Source organism: Podarcis melisellensis, assembly GCF_964234715.1.
Source record: "Podarcis melisellensis genome assembly, chromosome: 4".
NCBI classification, from domain to species: Eukaryota; Metazoa; Chordata; class Lepidosauria; order Squamata; family Lacertidae; genus Podarcis; species Podarcis melisellensis.
Window position 1 is genome coordinate 85569919 of NC_138531.1, and position 19150 is coordinate 85589068.

Below are 19150 nucleotides of genomic sequence, written 5' to 3' on the forward strand. Positions count from 1 at the left end.
TAGTTTTTTTTTGTTTTTGTTTGCTATATCCAGCTTTGACAAAGTAATAATAATAATAAAAAATTTTGAATAAAAATGTGCATCCCACCCTCCATGACTATTCCATTGTAACTATCCAACCTCCCAGAATTTCAAAACCTCTTGTGATGGTTTGACCCCTTTCCGTTTTAACAGTACAAATTCTACAAACACCTTCCATATCTCCTCAAAATAATTTCTCCTGCATACCCCATCTCACCTTAATAGCACATGTTAATTAATCATCTAATCCCATTCTAAAGCTGCCCAAGTTTCTGGTCATTGCTGTATCTTGTAGAAGTGAATGCCACAATTTAAATATGCACTGTGTTAAGAAATATTACTTTTTGTCTGTCCTGAAGCTTCTAGCATTCAGCTTTATGAATAACCCTGGGTTCTAGTATCATGAAAAAGGGAGAAAAATATCTCTCTATCTGCTTCCATGCACAATTTTTATACATCTCTATCTTCTTCCCTTTTACTTGCCTTCTCCCCCAAACTAAAAAGCCCCTAGCCCAGGGGTCTGCAACCTTTAAGACAAAAAGAGCCACTTGGACCAGTTTCCGAAGAAAAAAAACCTGGGAGTTGCAAAACTCGTCATTATAAAAATAACTTTTTTGTCACTTTTTTATTATTTCTTTGTTTGACCCCTCGGAATTACTCCTCCTCATAGAAATAAACATTAAATTAACAAGTTACCTTTTTGTGTGTGTGTGTGTTCTTCACTCCCCTTCAAAACAGTGACTAGTTTACACGCCCCCTTTCAATGCAGTGACCAGCGTACATGCCCCTTACAATGTAGCGGGCGGGCAGGAAGGTGATGTCGAGACGGTGCGTGACTAACACATGCACCGCCCCCATGCGACGTCACAGCCAGTACAGCGCCCGCCACAGTGGGGAGTGTCGGGCGCACAATGCGCCTCCTCCCCTCGCTAGTATCCGCCCAGGAGCCATGGCAAAGGTGTAAAAGAGCCACATGTGGCTCCGGAGCCGCGGGTTGCAGACCCCTGCCCTAGCCCCAAACGTTTTAACCTGTACTCACAGAGATGTTGTTGTAGCCCATTGAATAATTTTGCTGCCCTTTTATTAGCCTTTCCCAGTTCTACCATATACTTTTTAAGATGAGGCAACCAGATCTCCGGAATTCCAAGTGTGGCCTCGCCATAGATGCATAAAACAACTTTATGTTTTGGTAGTTTTGTTTTCAATCCCTTTCCTTACAAACCTAGCGTGGAGTTTGACCTTTCCACGGCTGACGCACGCCGGCTCGACATTTTCGCTCGGCTATCCATCCCGACCCCAAGTCTCTGCCACTTCAGACTCCATTAGCATACATTTGGAGTTAGGACCTTTTTGCTGTTTGGTGAATCACTTCACACTTGCTCACACTGATCTGCATTTGTCATTTTTAAGCCATGCCCTGACACCCTTATTACCCAAGAAGCTGTCTGCCTTCAGTTCCCCAGAGCCTGGCAGGGAGCTCTAATCTCTGAAAAGACTGGGATGTATAGCTCTTCTCAGGCAGCTCTTCCCCCTTCCTGGACATCTGCCACATCCCAATGGGCACCAGGTCCTACTCTGGCTCCTCCCAATTACAGCCCAGGAAGCGAAGCCCTCTGACTGCCAGCCAAGTACATCTGTGCCAGCTCTGGACTTCTTGCCAGGCCAGCAATGACACCTCTGCTCCTGGGAGGGCTGCAGGCGAAGGAAGATAGTCAGGGGTCCAGGTGGGGGTCTTTTGTGTGTGGCATCATCAGGGGCAGACAGCGTTCTTGGGGGGCTGGGTGGTTTTTGGTGCTGAAAGTCTACACAGGGTTCCACTCCACTTCTTTGGCTAAGGTCTTCCTGGAGTTATTGTTGGTTTCTCAGCCTTGGGTCCCCAGATGTTGTTGGACTACAACTCCCATCATCTCTGAGCTCTGGCCTTGCTAGCTAGGGATGATGGGAGTTGTAGTCCAACAACATCTGGGGCCCCAAGGTTGAGAAAGGCTGGTCTAGACTCTGTCTGAGGCAGAGGGTAAGGGAAGCAGTTTTCCCATGATTCACTCCTGTCACACACAAGTGCCACAGCCTGGCCCTCTCCTGGGCTGCTGTGTATATATAAAAAATAAATTTCGATGATATGCAAAGTAACAGAGTAGCTTGCAGCTAGGAAGCTAAATAACTCTTCTAGGTGATTGATAGCTTCTTTGTAAAGACAATGTCCAATTCAAAAGAACTTTACTTTCATAAACATATAACTGAGAATATATTTACAATCACATGCTTAGTCAAACAAGGGTATGTTCTCACTTGAATTGTAGATGGAAGTCTTTGACGTTTCTTATGAAAGGTTTTTACTTTCAACTCAACAGTATTCTCTTTGTTCCTTACATGAAGCTCCGGGTTTCTCCCTATTAATGTTTAGGGATCTTCCTCTGTTAGTTTCACTTCAGATGTATCTCAGAGACACACACTATCCACAGCAGATTCCTGAGAAGTTTCTTTCAGCAGCCATTCTCCCTCACACACAGAGAGAAAACAGAGAGAAGTTAAAAACGACAGTTACTGGAATAAAAGTCACAACAGAATGGAATGCCTCTCTCATGTGACTCACAGTCAGCCAATCACTTGAGAACTACTGCCAAAGGAAATCCCCCATGTTAAAAGTACACAGTAATCTAACATAAGTAAACATTGCCTTTTCAGGAATTTAAACCATTATCCTTAACGTGAGTTGGAGAGGGATGCCCTGTAAGTGGACCACTGCCTGACCACGCTGTGGTCATTGAAACATAGGAAACTGCTTTTATACAAAGTCAAAACTCTGGCTCATCTAAATCAGTATTGTCCATGCTGGTTGGCAGCAGGTCTCCATGCTTACAGACAGAAGTCTTTGCCAGCCATCCCTGAAGATGCCAGAGATTGCACTTAGGGACTCTTGCATGGGACTCATGTGCTTTACCTGTCAGTTATGCCCCTTCCCCAGCTGTGTTTCTTCAATCTGTGGTTCCCACCTCAAAAGTGGCAGCAACCATTTTGCCATAGCATCACCTGGCATTTCTATTCCTCTGTCCCCTGCACTGCTGTAATCCTGAAGTCTCTGGGCAATTTGAGCAACATACAGGGTGTATGGAAGTACAGAAAACTGCAGAAGGCTAATTAGAAATAGCATTAAGGGGTAATTATTTTATGCAAAGCATTCTCTCCTGTTTCTTTGCTGTGCCTGACTGTTGTTTCTTTTCTATAGCAGCCTTCTCAAGGTAAATTTATTTTGGTGGGGGAATGATGTGATCTTTAAAATCTCTCTTTTTTATTTTTGCAGTTGGGTAGAATAATGCGCGGACCCTTTATGAAATTTGTGGCACATGCAGCCTCTTTCACCATTTTCCTTGGTTTGCTGGTCATGAATGCGGCAGACAGGTTTGATGGCACCAAACTGAAGCCCAATGAAAGCAGAACGGATGGAAAACAGCTGTTCAGGATGAAAACTTCGTGCTTCTCGTGGATGGAGTTGCTGATTATCTCATGGGTAATAGGTAAAAAACATATTGCAAAGCTGCGTCTTGCAACAATAGCAGAGGACAGTGTGTCTGTTAGGACTCTTTTCTCTTATAGTGGTGAAGTACGAGACACAAAGTGAAGTCTTGTTGAATTCCACATTCATTCATAGGTTGTGAGTGGAAAATGCCACAGCGTTCTTCCTTCCTTTCCTCTTTGGTGATTTTCATGAAACACATGTGTCAGAGCTGCCCGAGGTCCCAGCTCACAAAGGACCAATGCCAGTGCGTTACTATTTACAAAAGTCTTTATTGAAGTTCAGTTTCGATTTCAAAGCCGCGGCGCGCAGCTCTACGTCTCAAACTCTAGACCGCTGAAGCTCCGTCTGAATCTCCTCCCCCCTGACACCAGTTTAAGACTCTAGCCTTGCTCCACCTCTTCCTTTGCTCTTTTCTCCTCTGGGCCCGCCTGTCCGCTGGGGTCTCGCCCCTTCTAGACTCTTCTGACGCTGAGTCCCCTGAGTCTTCCCCCTCCCTCCGGTGGGCTTTAGGACCTGGTTCCCAATCCGGGTTTCCTGCTGCGCCGCGTGCCTGTACATTCGAACTTGGCGCGCGCGCCCAGCCGGCCACCTTCCTCCTGACCGTTACACTGCTCCTGTCACTGCTTCCCCCTTCGGGGAGGCTAGCTGAACCTCCGTTCCCTCACTCTGCGATGGAGGCGTGGCCAGCCTTGACTCATCTTCTCTCCCTGCTGGAGGAGAAGCTGGCCCTGATACATGTGACTCTTCCCCCCCACTACGCTCTGGTGGAGGAGCTGGTCCTGATCTCCGCTGCTGCTTTGGGAGTCCCCGCTGGCCCCTTGCTTCTGGTGTGTCCCCCCTGGGACCCCCCTTGCCCTGGCCATCGGCGCCCCCCTCTGGGAATCTTCTGATTCGCTGGAGAGGCTCATGGAATCTCTCGGGCCACTTTCATACTCCCCTACGCTGCCCTCAGATTCTTCCCCTTCGCTCTCCATTTCCTCTCTCCCCTGTGCCTCTGCTCCTGAGCCCCTGACAACATGCATTTATGTGTTAGCACACCAAACAAGGAACATTTGAGGTGCATTTTCAGAATGCTCTGATTATATCAGATGATTTACTTATTCATACAAGCAAACACATTCTGAATCAGATCTGTTAAGTCTCTGCCAATTAACCTGGTTCCAAAACCCAGCTCCTACTTTCTTGGTTATAGAGAAGACAATTCACCCCAGAAAACACAGTTGATTGTCACATCTTAAAGCACCCAGCACCGTACAGATGACATGTTGTTATTAATTCATTTAAAATTTACATTTCAGAAGCCTAGAAAAAGGGGGTGCAAGTTTCAATGTGTACACATGTTACTCTTGTTATAGCTAAAAGTAAGAAAGAAAAGGAATACACCTTCTGTTTCCTTCTTCTAAGCCTTATGCAGAAAAAAGAGGTAGCATGTTACTTTGAAAGTGCCGAAAATTCAGGGAAGTGTTCTATAGAAGTGACAGCATGTTACATCCAATGAAACCAATCATTTCTGGCTGCATTATCTAAAATAAGAATTAAATCTTTTAAAGCCAATTTTTAAAAAGAAAGTTGATAGCAGGCAAGACAGTAACTTGATGCTAATGAGGGTATTCAGATATTGTCAGTGAGCACTGGAGATTACTAACATGCAACATCAGAGAAATCCAAATTGGTAGGAGATAGCATTTCTGGTTGATTAGGTGTTATGCATTAGAAGCTACTATAAAATGTAATAAAAAGTTAATGAACTGAGCACTGTGAGAGACATGAAGGAGCAAGTAGATATCTGAAAGCTGTATAAATTGTGAAGGAGAAATGCACACAGTCACAAACATAGGATAATAATTATAACACACATTCATTCGTTTGAAATGCCATCTAAAACTCATAGCGAGCTGAAGATCTGTGCAGTACCTTTACACTTCCAGCTGCAGGAGAAGGCAGATGCAGCTCGTCCCAAATCTTTTCCAACTTTGGTTAAGATATCTTCCTCTTTTGCTGTATGGTAACAGCAGGGGGTGCTTTTTGGGTTCAGTTGCTCAAGGTGGCCCAGTGTTGAATTAAATATTAAATTCAAAAGGGATCCCAACTGCATGAAACATGCACTATTCTTAAGTAGTGTAGGGTGGTAGAAGAATGAGAAGCTCATTGTTCAGAGGCTGGCCTCTATGCTCAATTCTCTCTCTCTCTCTCTCTCTCTCTCTCTCTCTCTCTCTCTCTCTCTCTCTCTCTCTCTCTCTCTCTCCCCCTCTCCACACACTAGCTCTCAGCTCATATCAGCTTCTGCAGCAAAGCTCTGCTCCCAAGTCACAGCAGTCAGAAATGGCGTGGTCAGTTGCTAGGCTCTAAACATCGCTTCTTTACGAATTCACTACACCAGAAACCTTATTTGAATGAGCATCCCTGGGGAGGCACAGCTCACCTTGGCAAATCTAGCAGGGAGGGAGGTTGTGACACGCTCTGCCATTCCAGGATTGCTAGTAAACTGGCCTCTCTCACCAGTGTTTGCTATAGAAGGGGTGCTGATAAAAGCTGTTGGTGTATGAAAACCCATAGCCGCCACATACATCTGCTGCACTGGTAAATTCAAAGCTAGAGTGCCGATATCCAGCTTGCAATTTGACAACTCTCCACAAACCAAATTGCCACCCCACCATTTTTACATAATGAATAGGGAACCTGAATAGAATTTGTTGGTATCCATCTTGAGAGACAGTGGAACGAACCTCCGGGTAAAGAGCTGCAGGATCACAGTGCCTGCTGTGGCTGCAGTAACCAGGAACTCATAACTGCTGCCTCCCGCATTGTTTTTACTGCGTTAGCAGCACTGAACTGACCTCCCTGCGCAGAAGCCTAGGCAGTGTGTATGGAAGTCCTGGGCTGCCCAGATGACAACACCCCACTCTTCATGCTTCCTATGTGGTCCAAAGGAAAGCAGAGCAATAGTTGCAGGAGTTGCCTGAAGGACTCCACCCATGATTTGCGTAGGGTTTAGTCCGTAGGTTTTTCTTCTCCTGGTGATGTCCCACAAAGCAATGGGTGGAATATTTCTTGTATAAATAAAATAAGAACTTGGCTTTCATTTTTTAAAGCAGGTATCTCTACTTCTCAAGACACGGAACTCAAACAGATATATTTTTCTATGACATTTTGTGGAAAGCTAATGCTGTGTGTGCTCTCTTCTTTCCTCCTCTAGGTATGATATGGTCCGAGTGTAAAGAGATTTGGTCCCAAGGTCCCAAGGAATACCTGTTTGAGTTGTGGAATATGCTGGATTTCGGGATGCTAGCTATTTTTGCAGCTTCGTTCATTGCGAGGTTCATGGCATTTTGGCATGCTTCCAGAGCCCAGAGCATGGTCGATGCAGGTGTGGATATGAAGAACTTGAAAACGGTGACATTGCCTCCCAGTATAAAATACTACACCCTGGGTGAGTTTATGAACCATTGAGATTTGTGTTGGCTGAGCAAAGGAGAACTGTTCCAGTTCGGGTTCTCCAATCAGGAGAAAACTGGCTTGCTCCATCTTCCATGTGACAGGCCTTGAGATATTTGAAGATGGCTGTCATATCTCCTCTCATGTCTCCTCTTATCCAGGCAAACCATACCCAACCCCCTCAACCATTCCTCATAAGGCTTGGGTTCCAGACCCTTGATCATCTTGATCACCCTCTTCTGCACACGTTCCAACTCGTCAATATCCTTCTGAAATTGTGGCACCCAGAACTGGACACAGAACTCTAGGTGTTATCTGACCAGGGCAGAATAGAGTGGTACTATTACTTCCCTTGATTACTTCCCTGGACTTCTGTTGATGCAGCCCAGAATAGTGTTACCTCTTTTTGCTACTTCATCACACCGTTGACTCTAATAATAATAATAATAATTTATTATTTATACCCCGCCCATCTGGCTGGGCTTCCCCAGCAACTCTGGGCGGCTTCCAAAAAAATATTAAAATACTATAATACATCAAACATTAAAAGCTTCCCTAAACAGGGCTCAGATGTCTTCTAAAAGTCTGGTAGTTGTTGTTCTCTTTGACATCTGGTGGGAGGGCATTCCACAGGGAAGGCGCCACTACCGAGAAGGCCCTCTGCCTGGTTCACTGTAACTTGGCTTCTCGCAGTGAGGGAACCGCCAGAAGGCCCTTGGTGCTGGACCTCAGTGTCCGGGTAGAACATGTTAAGTTTGTTGTCTACTTAGACCCCCATGATCCTTTTCACATGTAAGGCCATTGTGGGATAAAATGTTTTCATCTAGAGCTTATAATACAATAGTCTTTTTTTCTCCTGAGGGACCTCTCCCATGGTTGCTCCTTATAGGCTTTCCACCATGAGTTCTTGTCTGCATATAATCTGCCTGGGGAATTCATTACTACTGAGCTGTATGTCCTCTTCTTTTCACAACCCATGCAAGGGGTGGAGATTTTCAGTTACTTTCAGTGAGCTTACAACTCCTGCCTGGCAAGGCAGCAGCGGGTTTCATATTCATTTTCTTTCCTAATATATCCTATAAAAATAATTTTCTTCTGTTTGAAGAAAAAGCCCCGATGGGAATGACGCTATCCTTTGGATGGCTTTATGGACTGATGTAGTTGTGATGTTATATAGCTATACATAAACACATCAGTTTTTTATGTTTACAACATCATTATTACTATTTTTATTAATAAATATTTTAAAAATTATTTAGCTTATTTTTTATCCTTAAACCATTTGATTTCCTTATATTGTGAACCCTTTTGGGAACATAACTATTAATATGTAGAAAGAGTGCTGTAAGTTGCTCTGGGCTTATAGAGCAGGTTGTAATTCAAATGAAGAAACTGGAATGTTCATTTTTAGCTGCAGTTTATACACCCCCCCTTACTGTATAACTAGTTTCTTCACGTAAAACCGAGAGGTTATGAACAATCAGGAGTTGTTACAGTGAGATAAAGTGATGTGTGCTGGACAGAAAAGCAATAGCCAGTGCAGTCCTCTGCATGTCTACTCAGAAGTAAGCCTCACAGAGTTCAGCAGGACTTTCTCTCAGATAAGCGTGTACAGTGGTAACTCGGGTTAAGTACTTAATTCATTCCTGAGGTCCGTACTTAACCTGAAACTGTTCTTAACCTGAACCACCACTTTAGCTAATGGGGCCTCCTGCTGCTGCCACGCCGCCAGAGCACGATTTCTGTTCTCATCCTGAAGCAAAGTTCTTAACCTGAAGCACTATTTCTGGGTTAGCAGAGTCTGTAACCTGAAGCGTATATAACCTGAGTTACCACTGTCTAGGATTTCAGGCTCCACCACCAGTTTCTAGGAAGCAATGGCAATTTATAACAGTGGAGGATCTGCTCTTCACTTCCTAAGCAATATAATTCTGAACCCACTGCAGTTGCAATGGATGAGTTTGAGAGCTGTTAGGTTTTTAGTTTCATTGGAGGTTTTTAAGCAGAGGTTGAATGGATGCTTCAGTTGAGATTCCTACATTGCAGGGGGCTGGACTAGATGACTCTCGGGGTCCTTCCCTATTCTACAGTTCTATGATTCTATCTTTCACAATGCAGTTTGTATGTTGTTGTTTTGTAATAGAGGTGACTTTCAACCTACGCAGGGGTTACATTCTAGGGGTAGCACATAAGCCAAATTTGCATATAGTCAAAACACATTGGGTTCAATTATGAGTGGGATCCCCAAAGTCTTGTTTCCTAGATGACCACCCCCTTTCCACTCCCTTTCTATTTATTTATTCTTATTTTGCCAAGTTACTTGTATTTCAAAATGAAGAAAGAATGATTAATAAAAAGATAACTGTGAACAGAATTGTTCATTTGTTTATTTCATCTCTCTCCTTTTTTATATATTAATCTTAATGTAAAGCCAGGTAACTGCATAGTCATAAAATTAAATGAAACAACACTTTTTAAAAAATAATAAGAACAATGAGACACTGAAATGTCAAAAACCAGAGGTATGCGAAACTATTAGTAGGAGTGGGCTGGGCAATGGTGTATCAATACATTGCCCAGGACCGGTTTGAAGGCTAGAGCGTGATGGCACCTTCTCCCGAGTCTTGTTTTTCCCTCGGTGCGCCTGGCACTGACAGCAGAGGGACTCCCTCCAGCACCCGGCGCATGGAGGAACAAGCTGGCGTTCACCCTGGCCAGGGTGAATCCACTGCCACTCCCACTGAGGGAGCTGAGGCGATTTCACCCCGGTGCCTCACGGGACCAGGCCCGATGCAGCTTGTTCCTCCCTCCACTTTTCAACATTGCGATGTATCACTATATTGCGATGTTTGACTGGTGATATATTGCAATGTTGAAAAGCTGATATTGCCCAACCCTAACTAGGGGCTGCAGTTCATACATTAATAGCCACAGAAACGGCATGTGGGTAATGTCACAAATTTGCCTGAAAAGCAGCAGCCATTTTGTTGTTGTCTCTCTGTGTTGACATCCCTCTGAATGGTGCTTCTCTCTCTTGTTCACAAGCGCTTTACTTCTGATAGCAAGGGGATGCACAGCAAGATCTCCAGACATTGGCTTAACGTTTGGGCAGCTAAATATGGAACATATATCAAAACATTAAACAGATGTTTTTGTGGGTTTTCTTTTGTTTGTTTTTTTTACAGCAAGAATAGACTGGGATCCATCAGACCCTCAAATCATATCTGAAGGCCTGTATGCAATCGCTGTGGTCTTAAGCTTCTCAAGAATTGCCTATATTTTGCCAGCCAATGAAAGCTTCGGACCTCTACAGATATCGCTTGGCAGAACTGTGAAAGACATATTCAAGTTCATGGTCATATTTATCATGGTTTTTGTGGCCTTCATGATAGGAATGTTTAATCTCTACTCTTACTACCTGGGGGCAAAGCAAAACGAAGCCTTCACTACGTAAGTAAATGTTGAAATCTGCTTTTGCTGTAGTAAGTGTAGATGATTTTGTTGGAAGGCAATCAGTCGGATTTAAGCGCATTCGCTGTTGTAATGTTAAGTATCCAAACTATGGCCATGGTTAGCTATGGTCTGCAATTCCTAAATATTGATTTGCCAACCATCTTTCCTAAGCTAGCAGTAGTGATGCATCTTAATGCCAAGCACATTTACTATAAAGTAATTCTAAAGGCACTTCCATGTTAATGGATTCATGGTGATTGGCGCATTCAATTAAAGTGCTGGCTATCCCTTTGGGGCAATCCTTTGATTTCTACTAGTCCGGACGGACTACCAGGATCAGTTCAGATGTCACTCCCAAAAGCAGCGGCTATGGTAGCTCTGAACAGCCGCAACAACCAGCAAATAGAAGCACCTGCTTTGAATTATAGATTAGGTCCTCCTTTATATTATTTAGTTTGCATAAATACATAATGCACTCCTCCTATGCGAGATGTATTAGGACAAGGTCAGTTTGTTGTGCATAACAAGAGTGTGATGTAGACATCTTTAGTCAGTGCTGCATAGTTTAGTTGCTAGTGTCCATATATGTCACCAGGTCCATTAAAATTTAAATTATGCTTGTGCATGCTAAAGTATATATCGACTGCAGCTACTTCCATTGCACGTTCTCCCTGATGGTTTTTGTGCAAAAGCAGAGGTTGATCATGCCCTGTTTGAACATTTAAAATGTGGACATTTTTAACATTATCATGACATACCTGATTTTCCTGCGCCATTAACATGTGCAGAGGAGGGCAACCAAGATGATCAAGGGTCTAGTAACCAAGCCTTATGAGAAATGGTTGATGGAGCTGGTGTGTTTAGCCAGGAAAAGAGGAGAGTGAGAGGAGATATGATAGCCATCTTCAAGGGCTGTCACATGGATGTTGGAGCAAACTTCTTTTCTCTTGCTCCGGAGGGTAGGATCCATACCAATGGATTCAAGTTACAAGAAAGGAGATTCCAACTAAACATCAGGAAGAATTTTCTGACAGTAAGAGCTGTTTGACAGTGGAACAGTCTCCCTCGGGAGGTTGTGGACTTTCCTTCCTTGGAGGCTTTTAAGCAGAGCCATCTGTCATGGATGCTTTAGCTGAGATTCCTGCATTGCAGGGGGTTGGACTAGATGACCCTCGAGGGTCCTTCCAACTTTGATTCTATGATCATGAATTGGAGGCAAGTTGGTGCCAACATAGGGCTTGTTCCTAGAAAGCATGGGCCTGAGGTTTTCCGCTTCTCTTGCGCTTTCTAGGCTGGGTCTGAGTGGTTTTGCCCTTGCCCTGCCTCTTTCTCCAGGAAAACCCGGTCTTAAGCGATATATCAGAGCAAACAGCAATCTGGAGAAAATCCGATTGATGTTTGCTCTGATTCATCAGTAATAGTCAGGGGAAAAAGTGGGGCAAGGGCAAGCCTGGATGGTCCCATACTCAGCTTTTACAGATATTTTACTCCACTGTTACGTTCATGTTTCTGGGATTTATTTTTCTTTCTTTCAGAGTGGAAGAAAGCTTCAAGACTTTGTTCTGGGCAATATTTGGACTCTCAGAAGTGAAATCAGTTGTCATAAACTATAGGCACAAATTTATTGAGAACATTGGTTATGTCCTTTATGGGGTTTATAACGTCACCATGGTTATTGTTCTGTTGAACATGCTTATCGCGATGATCAACAGCTCATTCCAAGAGATTGAGGTAATAATGCTCTTTTGAAGTACCTTTAGCTTACTCAGTCATCATTGAGTAATGATGTGGTCGGGCTCCCAGCTCCCCTCAGCCCCAGCCAGGATGGGCAGTGGTCAAAGTATATTAGGAACTATAGTCCAGTGGCATCTGGAGCGCCACAGGTATTCCATCCCTGCTTTATTAAATCAGTACAATTTTTCAGAACAAATATAAGTTCATGATCAAAAAACAAACTCTTAGTAGGACTAGCACTGGTTACAACCCTGAGTTGCTTAAAAGTGCCATTATTTCAACAGGACTTGAGCTAAGTCAGTATTAATTTGTCCTACAGATTTCAATGGAATCTAAGTTCAACTGCATTAGACTGCGTCCAAGTCAAATTCCTTAGAATCATGACCTGCCAGGGAGCTTCTTCCAACCACCTAGCTGATCACAGTCAGAAATGGGCTGAACACAATTAGAACCTCAATCCACCCGTTATCTGATCCAGGCGAGCTCTCCCTATGAAGTAGCGTTACTGTTATTTCCTGCAGTTTAGTTCAGCGCAGGAGTCTAGCTGGAGTCTGAGCATCCAGCAAAACAACTTTTGCGTATCATTTCACATGACCACAGCTTAACTCTTTTCTCTGCCTTCCAGGATGATGCTGATGTGGAATGGAAGTTTGCAAGAGCAAAACTGTGGTTCTCCTATTTTGAGGAGGGCAGAACGCTCCCGGTGCCGTTCAACCTAGTGCCTAGCCCCAAATCTCTGATTTACTTGTCGCTCAGAATAAAGAAGTGGATTTTTAAGTTGTTGTTTTGCAATAGAAAAGGTTTCCAGGAAGACGCTGAGATGAATAAGGTAACTTCGCAATGGAGTAAACCTGCCGCATTCTGGAATTGTAAACAACTTTATGCAATGCATGACTCCATTGGAGGAGGGCAATTCGTGCCAGACCTGCACCACTAAATAAAATGGTTGTTTTCTTTCAAGGGTTTCTGGTAGAAATTCCCTAACCTACAACGTTAATTTGATGGCTGCAATTTTAGAAACAGGCAGAGCAATCCAAATTCTGGATCTGCTATGCTGGAGGGAGTGTGGAGGTGTCCAAACGCCTAGCCCAGCCTGGCTCTGCTGGCCGCAGGGTTTCTAAATGCAGTCTTAAATTTGCAAATGCTGCCAGCAGGGTTCTTGGTAGAGAGAAAAGCATCCTTCGTTTCTCTTGATTACAGTTTTGAAGTCTGGAGGGTGAATTGCCTCTGATTCAGTGTCCATTGTGGTGGAAATGTGGAACCTAAACCAATGGTCGTATGTACAGGAAGGAATGTCTGTGGGCTTAGCTTTGAACACACAAACAGATATCCCAGAGAACAGCGCTGCCTGCTGACTCATTTTACTAGTTATGGATTGGAATGTGCATATTACCCAAGAGTAAGGTAAAGGTAAAGGACCCCTGGACAGTTAAGTCCAGTCAAAGGTGACTATGGGGTTGCGGCGCTCGTCTCCCTTTCAGGCCGAGGGAGCCGGCGTTTGTCCACAGGCAGCTTTCCGGGTCTTGTGGCTAGCATGACTAAACCACTACTGGCGCACAGAGGACCATGACGAGTGCCAGAGTGCATGGGAACGCCATTTACCTTCCCACCGCTGCGGTACCTATTTATCTACTTGCACTGGCATGCTTTTGAACTGCTAGGTTGGCGGGAGCTGGGACAGAGGAACAGGAGCTCACCCCATCACACAGATTTGAACCACCGACCTTCCGATCAGCAAGCCCAAGAGGCTCAGTGGTTTAGACCACAGTATTGCAGGGCTGACAGCAGATCTGCACTTGACAACATGCATTCATATCTGTATGGACATATGCATTTGATCTCTAGATCCCTCCCCCCAACTAACTTGAAGAGGAGTTTATCTGTGCATCTTTCCATCATTCCTGCTGCTAAGTGGAAAGTAAAATTATGTAGAATACTGAAGGTTCAGGATTATTGTCCACATCAGCAGGATAGTAATTTCTGCTAAGAAAATCTTAGATTGAGTGACCAGGGCATCCTTTTTCCCCATGTTAACATATATCTATTTCGTACCTGCAACTTATACAATTGGGAGGAAACTCCTAATTAGGTAGGGTGGCCATGTATGAATCACCAAAAACACAGAAATCAGAAGGTGGTATCAGTTTGCGTAGAATTTGCATTTGCTCATTTATGTGTATACATGCAATTTTTGAAATAATGACTATAAGGGAAACAGAATGCAAAACGTGTCACCATAGACGTTCTGATGGTTCTTCATCTTTGAAACAGAATTGAGGTGGACAGCCCTTCAACTAGATGACTGCCCCCTGACAGATCTTCCAAAAGAGGACTCTGTAATGTTGGGACACACGACTACCCTATAAATAGGCATAGTAAAAGGACATTCCGTAAGCAGGAAAATCTTTGGGCAGTGTATTGCTGTCAAATTCCATAGTCGAATTTGACTGGACTTAACCATCCAGGCTGCCTAAGGTTGAATCCCCCTAAGTCATTGCATAAGCAGAAAAATACCTGCAAACTTATGCAAGTGCAGTGGAACTTCTCCTACCACCACCAACACCACCTGCACTTCCCTCAAATGTGCTCCAGAGACTTAGGGGAACTCCCGTAGCAGATTTGTGGGTTGCACAGGAGGAAGAGATGGAGGGGAAGTTCTGTTGCGCTCATGAAAGTCATTCTGCTCATGCATACAACCCAAAGTAATAGAGAAGGGCAGGGGATGAGAACCAGAGGAAGATAAGCTCCATAAAAACTCTTATTCTCTGCTGTCTGATTCCCCCTGCCTCACCTTTTCAGGAAAAAAAGGCTAAAGTCAATAGTTAGGATGTGTAGATGTTCTAATAAGAGCTCAGCCTGAGCGTTTCTGCATCTTCACAAAGAATGTTTATCAGCTCCCCAAATCCGATGATTCACTCCTGCGGGTAAAATGAATGGCTATTACTTATCCGTCCAATTCTGTTGATGTAAACCTTCGCTGCAGCCTTCCAGCTCCTGTGAGAGAATAAAAGGCTTCTTTAGAAGCCGAGCATCGCTTGCCACCAAGTGGTCACATTCTGAAAGGCAACATAAAGTTATTTTGGTATGGCTTGCTTACACAACTGAAATCCAGGAATCGGTCCAGACATTGCTGTAACAAGTCTTAACCAGTCCAAGCAAATGTTTTGTGAGAACTGTCTGCTCATGTTAGTAGTGTAATTAAAAAGAAGATTTTCCACAATTAGAAGAAAGGAATTCTTGCATATGGCCCCACAGGCACTTGGCTTCCTGAAAGCTGCACTGCAAAAATCTCAAGGCAGACTTGTAAATAAACCCACAAAAGTTGCTAGCCCTCAAAAAACATTTTACTAGGTATCTTTGCTCCAAGGGATCTGTGTTTCTGGGATGCTGCAGAAGAAAGGATCCCCCAGCCCTCTATGACCTGCATGATTCCATCTTCATTGTAGGCGACTTATAAAATTTAAAAGCTTTCTTCCAGTGAATTGGTGGCGGAGGGGGTTGAGCAATCCTTTCCCTTCCCCCTTAACCAGTCCTTTGGATTTCCATGTTGGTCTTGGAGCAATGGGATTTCTGTAATTTCTGCTGTTGAAGCACACAGTTGGGCCCCATTCACACCACACATTTATATCACTATGATGCCACTCAGGGCTTCCTCCAAAGAATTATGGGGGCTGTAGTTCCCTGTGGAAATCATAGCTCTGTGAGGAGAACAACTCTCAGCACCTTTAACAAACCATAGCTCCCAGAATTCTTTGGGGCAAGCCATGATTGTTTATAGTGTCTCAAGAAGATGGTGTGAATGTGACCTTAAACATTCATTGAAGACATTCATTTCTTCAGCAAACATTTACATTTCATTTTCTCCCCAGCAGCTTCCCCCATTAAGAGTTATTTTATCCAAAATATCTCCAAATCCTCTCTCTTGTGCATAGGAGCGATGCTGAGGGAGTACAGTATTCTAATGAAATATGTGGTAAGAAGGGAAAGGGGGAAGAAGAGATTTATTAAGCAATCCTCACTTAGTACTTTTTTCTTTCTGTTTTTCAGCTAGGTCAAAGTAAGGAATCAAGTATAAGAAGCTCAGATGACCTCAACTTAAACAGCTTAAGGAACCCTCAAAGGAAGTATCAGGTAGGATCTAGATGCTAACAGAGTACAGTAACTGTAAAGAACTTGACAGCCAAACAGAGAAGGATTATCCACAGCCCTCTTCTTCTTCTCTCTCTCACTCAAGCCTATTGCTTGTTCAGCATCCAACCATTCTGCTTCCTCCTTTCATCCTCTGACCTGTCTCCTGTCTCTCACCACCACTCCCCTGGCTCTGAGTCTTCCTCTCCTGAGACTTCCCTAAAGGATTATCTAGCTGTGCTGCCTCCCCTGTTCTGCCCTCATCTGGGTAAGCTGCCTCAGTGCCAGTGACAAGGCTGCCATATGTCCTCTTTTTCCCGGACATGCCCTCTTTTTCATGGGCATGGAAAATGAGAGTCGTCCTAGAGATCCCCCACGCATGTCAGCAAATGTGTCCTCTTTTTTGCTTTTCAAAATACGGCCACCCTATGGGTCTATGTCAGACACAACTGTGCCTCACCCCATGTGCCGCTACTGCTGTCTAGGATCAGGATGCGCAAGCCAATACTGTATCTGAAAGGCTTTTCTGCTTCTCTTTCCCAGAAAATTATGAAACGTCTTATCAAGCGATACGTACTGAAAGCTCAGGTGGACAAAGAAAGTGACGAAGTCAATGAAGGTAGGCTTCCAAAATGGATGTCGTTTGGAATATCGGGTTAGCAGAATTAAAAGGCTTGCCAAAGTTGTTGGGTTCCCCCAGCCCATACTTAAATGGCACCTTTGCTACAATGCTTCTGTTTTGATTTGCAGCGTACCCTAGCATAACAGCTGCCGTGGCTTCTAGGTTATAACTCTCCCAAGAACAAATATATATATAGAATCATAGAATCATTGGGGTCCTGAGGGGGAGCTAGAGGTAATGGTGGCAGAACTGGCCAGCCAGTTCCCTCTGCTCCAGGGGGTTGTAAGGTTTTATTTGCCGGACCAAATGAGCCTTTGGGTCTGATTCATCGGGGCTTTTCGTAATGTTGTCCCTCTCCCCATCTCCGGCTTCTCCTTTTTCTTCTCGTAAGCCCTTGATCTTCTCTCTCCCTCTCTTATAGGTGAGCTGAAAGAAATTAAACAGGACATCTCAAGCCTCCGTTACGAGCTCCTTGAAGAAAAATCACAGAACACAGAAGACCTGGCAGAACTCATCCGGAAGCTTGGGGAGAAACTGTGTATTGAGCCAAAACAGGAACAAAGGACTTCTCTCTGAAAAAGAAAGTGAGGGGGGGGCACACTCCTCCTCCAAGCTGGCAGTCCAGTGAAAGCCATATCAGTTCTATCTACACCCCTTCCCCCTGCAATTCTTCTTCAATCATAATTGACACTTTTGCAGCAGCAGTAGATACATCTTGACCATTCTTTTTCTTTTTGGTTAACTGGGGGAAACCGGCATTTTGAGCAGATGTTATTTAACCCCATCCACGGAGGCCAACTCAACCGTTGAAAGGAAAAGACGTAAAATATGGTTTGAGAAGCCGCACAATTAAAGACTTTAATTACTGGTTCTACTGGTGCCAGGGAGCTCTCTTGTTCTCTCACTCTCTTTCACACTCCCACTAACGTGCACACATATTTTGACACTTCAGACGTATGCACACTTAGAAGTAAATTCCACTGAGATGAATGAGGTTTACAAATTAAGCATTTAGGAATAAGGTTCTGATCACTTTCTTTTTTTAAAAAATAATGAACTGGTCTTTCTTTAAATAAACAAAAACAAAAATACAATTACATTGCTTTAATTAAAGTGAAAAGAAATAATTTCTGTTCCGTTAACTAAGCGCTTGGGATGGACAAGAGGAAGGCTCAATAGAACACATCCGAAAGCCATGATGTTACCGTGACATTACAGTGTTTTCTTTAAATCCCTCCATTGCAAGAAGGCGTTCTGGAACATTTCTTTGGGAGTGCATCTACAGTACAAACCCATATTGGCTTAAACACTGAGGGTTTCTCCAAAGAATCCTAGGTGAGGGCGCTAAGATCAGTAGTCCTCTTCAGAGAACTACAATCCCCAGCAATCGTTGGGGAGAAATGTTAAAATGCTTTAAGTCTCGATTGCAGATATGTCCAAGGACCAAGGTGCCAGGAGTCTTGATAATCCATCCCACGAAAGGCGTTCCACTGCCAAGCAGCAATTCCTACTATCTGCCTTGTCAACGTTTAGAATTTTTCCTTGGCGAATGTTTATATGTTGAGATATACAATATGAGTTGCATCGGACTAAGTCATAGAGTTGATACACCACAATCAGTGGGCATTTATTTCAGTGGGTCTACTTTGAAAAAAAAATCAGTCCATATGTTTCATTGGGTTTACTCTGAGAATAATGCAATGGGATGCAACCCAATATATTTAAAGCTCTTGTGTCTAGGAGCAAATGACTGGAACCATAAGTGTTCTTAGGGAGGTACGCTGTATGCCTGGTCTATGACTGCCTTACTCCCTTCTTGGCCCTGATCCGTTGTGCAGCCCTATGATAAATAACTGAAACCAAAAGCCAGCCCTACCTTGTCTCATTTCACATGTTTGTATTGCTACCGCCTTTCATCTAGTAACCCCAGCACCACTGAAAGAACCACCCACAACCAAACCTTCTATTAGTCACGGCCAGGTATTTGATGGTGGTTGCACTTCGTGTCTACACAAGTTGGATACAGATAACCCTTTTGCCCAGTGTGGCCCTTCGAGATGATGTTGGGTTCTAACTCCCATCAACCTCAGCTAGCATGTCCAAAAGTCAGGAATGATGGGAGTTGTAGTCTAGCAATACCTGGAGGACCTTGCCCTATACCTGCACCCTGTGCAAAATTCCTGTTGTTTTTGTTTAGTCGTGTCCAACTCTTTGTGACCCCATGGACCAGAGCATGCCAG

The 19150-nt window shown here is 43.9% G+C and overlaps 1 protein-coding gene across 1 annotated transcript in view; it reads left to right on the forward strand.

Annotated features, from left to right (window-relative positions):
• The window catches only part of TRPC6 (transient receptor potential cation channel subfamily C member 6), a 75536-nt gene extending 56761 nt beyond the window's left edge, over positions 1 to 18775 (forward strand). Inside the window, exons 5-12 of the mRNA XM_081909666.1 lie at positions 3323 to 3536; positions 6735 to 6968; positions 10159 to 10423; positions 11962 to 12157; positions 12786 to 12989; positions 16208 to 16291; positions 16832 to 16907; positions 17332 to 18775. Of these exons, the coding sequence (XP_081765792.1) occupies positions 3323 to 3536; positions 6735 to 6968; positions 10159 to 10423; positions 11962 to 12157; positions 12786 to 12989; positions 16208 to 16291; positions 16832 to 16907; positions 17332 to 17486 (1428 nt within the window). The 3' untranslated portion in view covers positions 17487 to 18775. The remainder of the gene's footprint in view (positions 1 to 3322; positions 3537 to 6734; positions 6969 to 10158; positions 10424 to 11961; positions 12158 to 12785; positions 12990 to 16207; positions 16292 to 16831; positions 16908 to 17331) is intronic.
• The last annotated feature ends 375 nt before the right edge of the window (positions 18776 to 19150 follow it).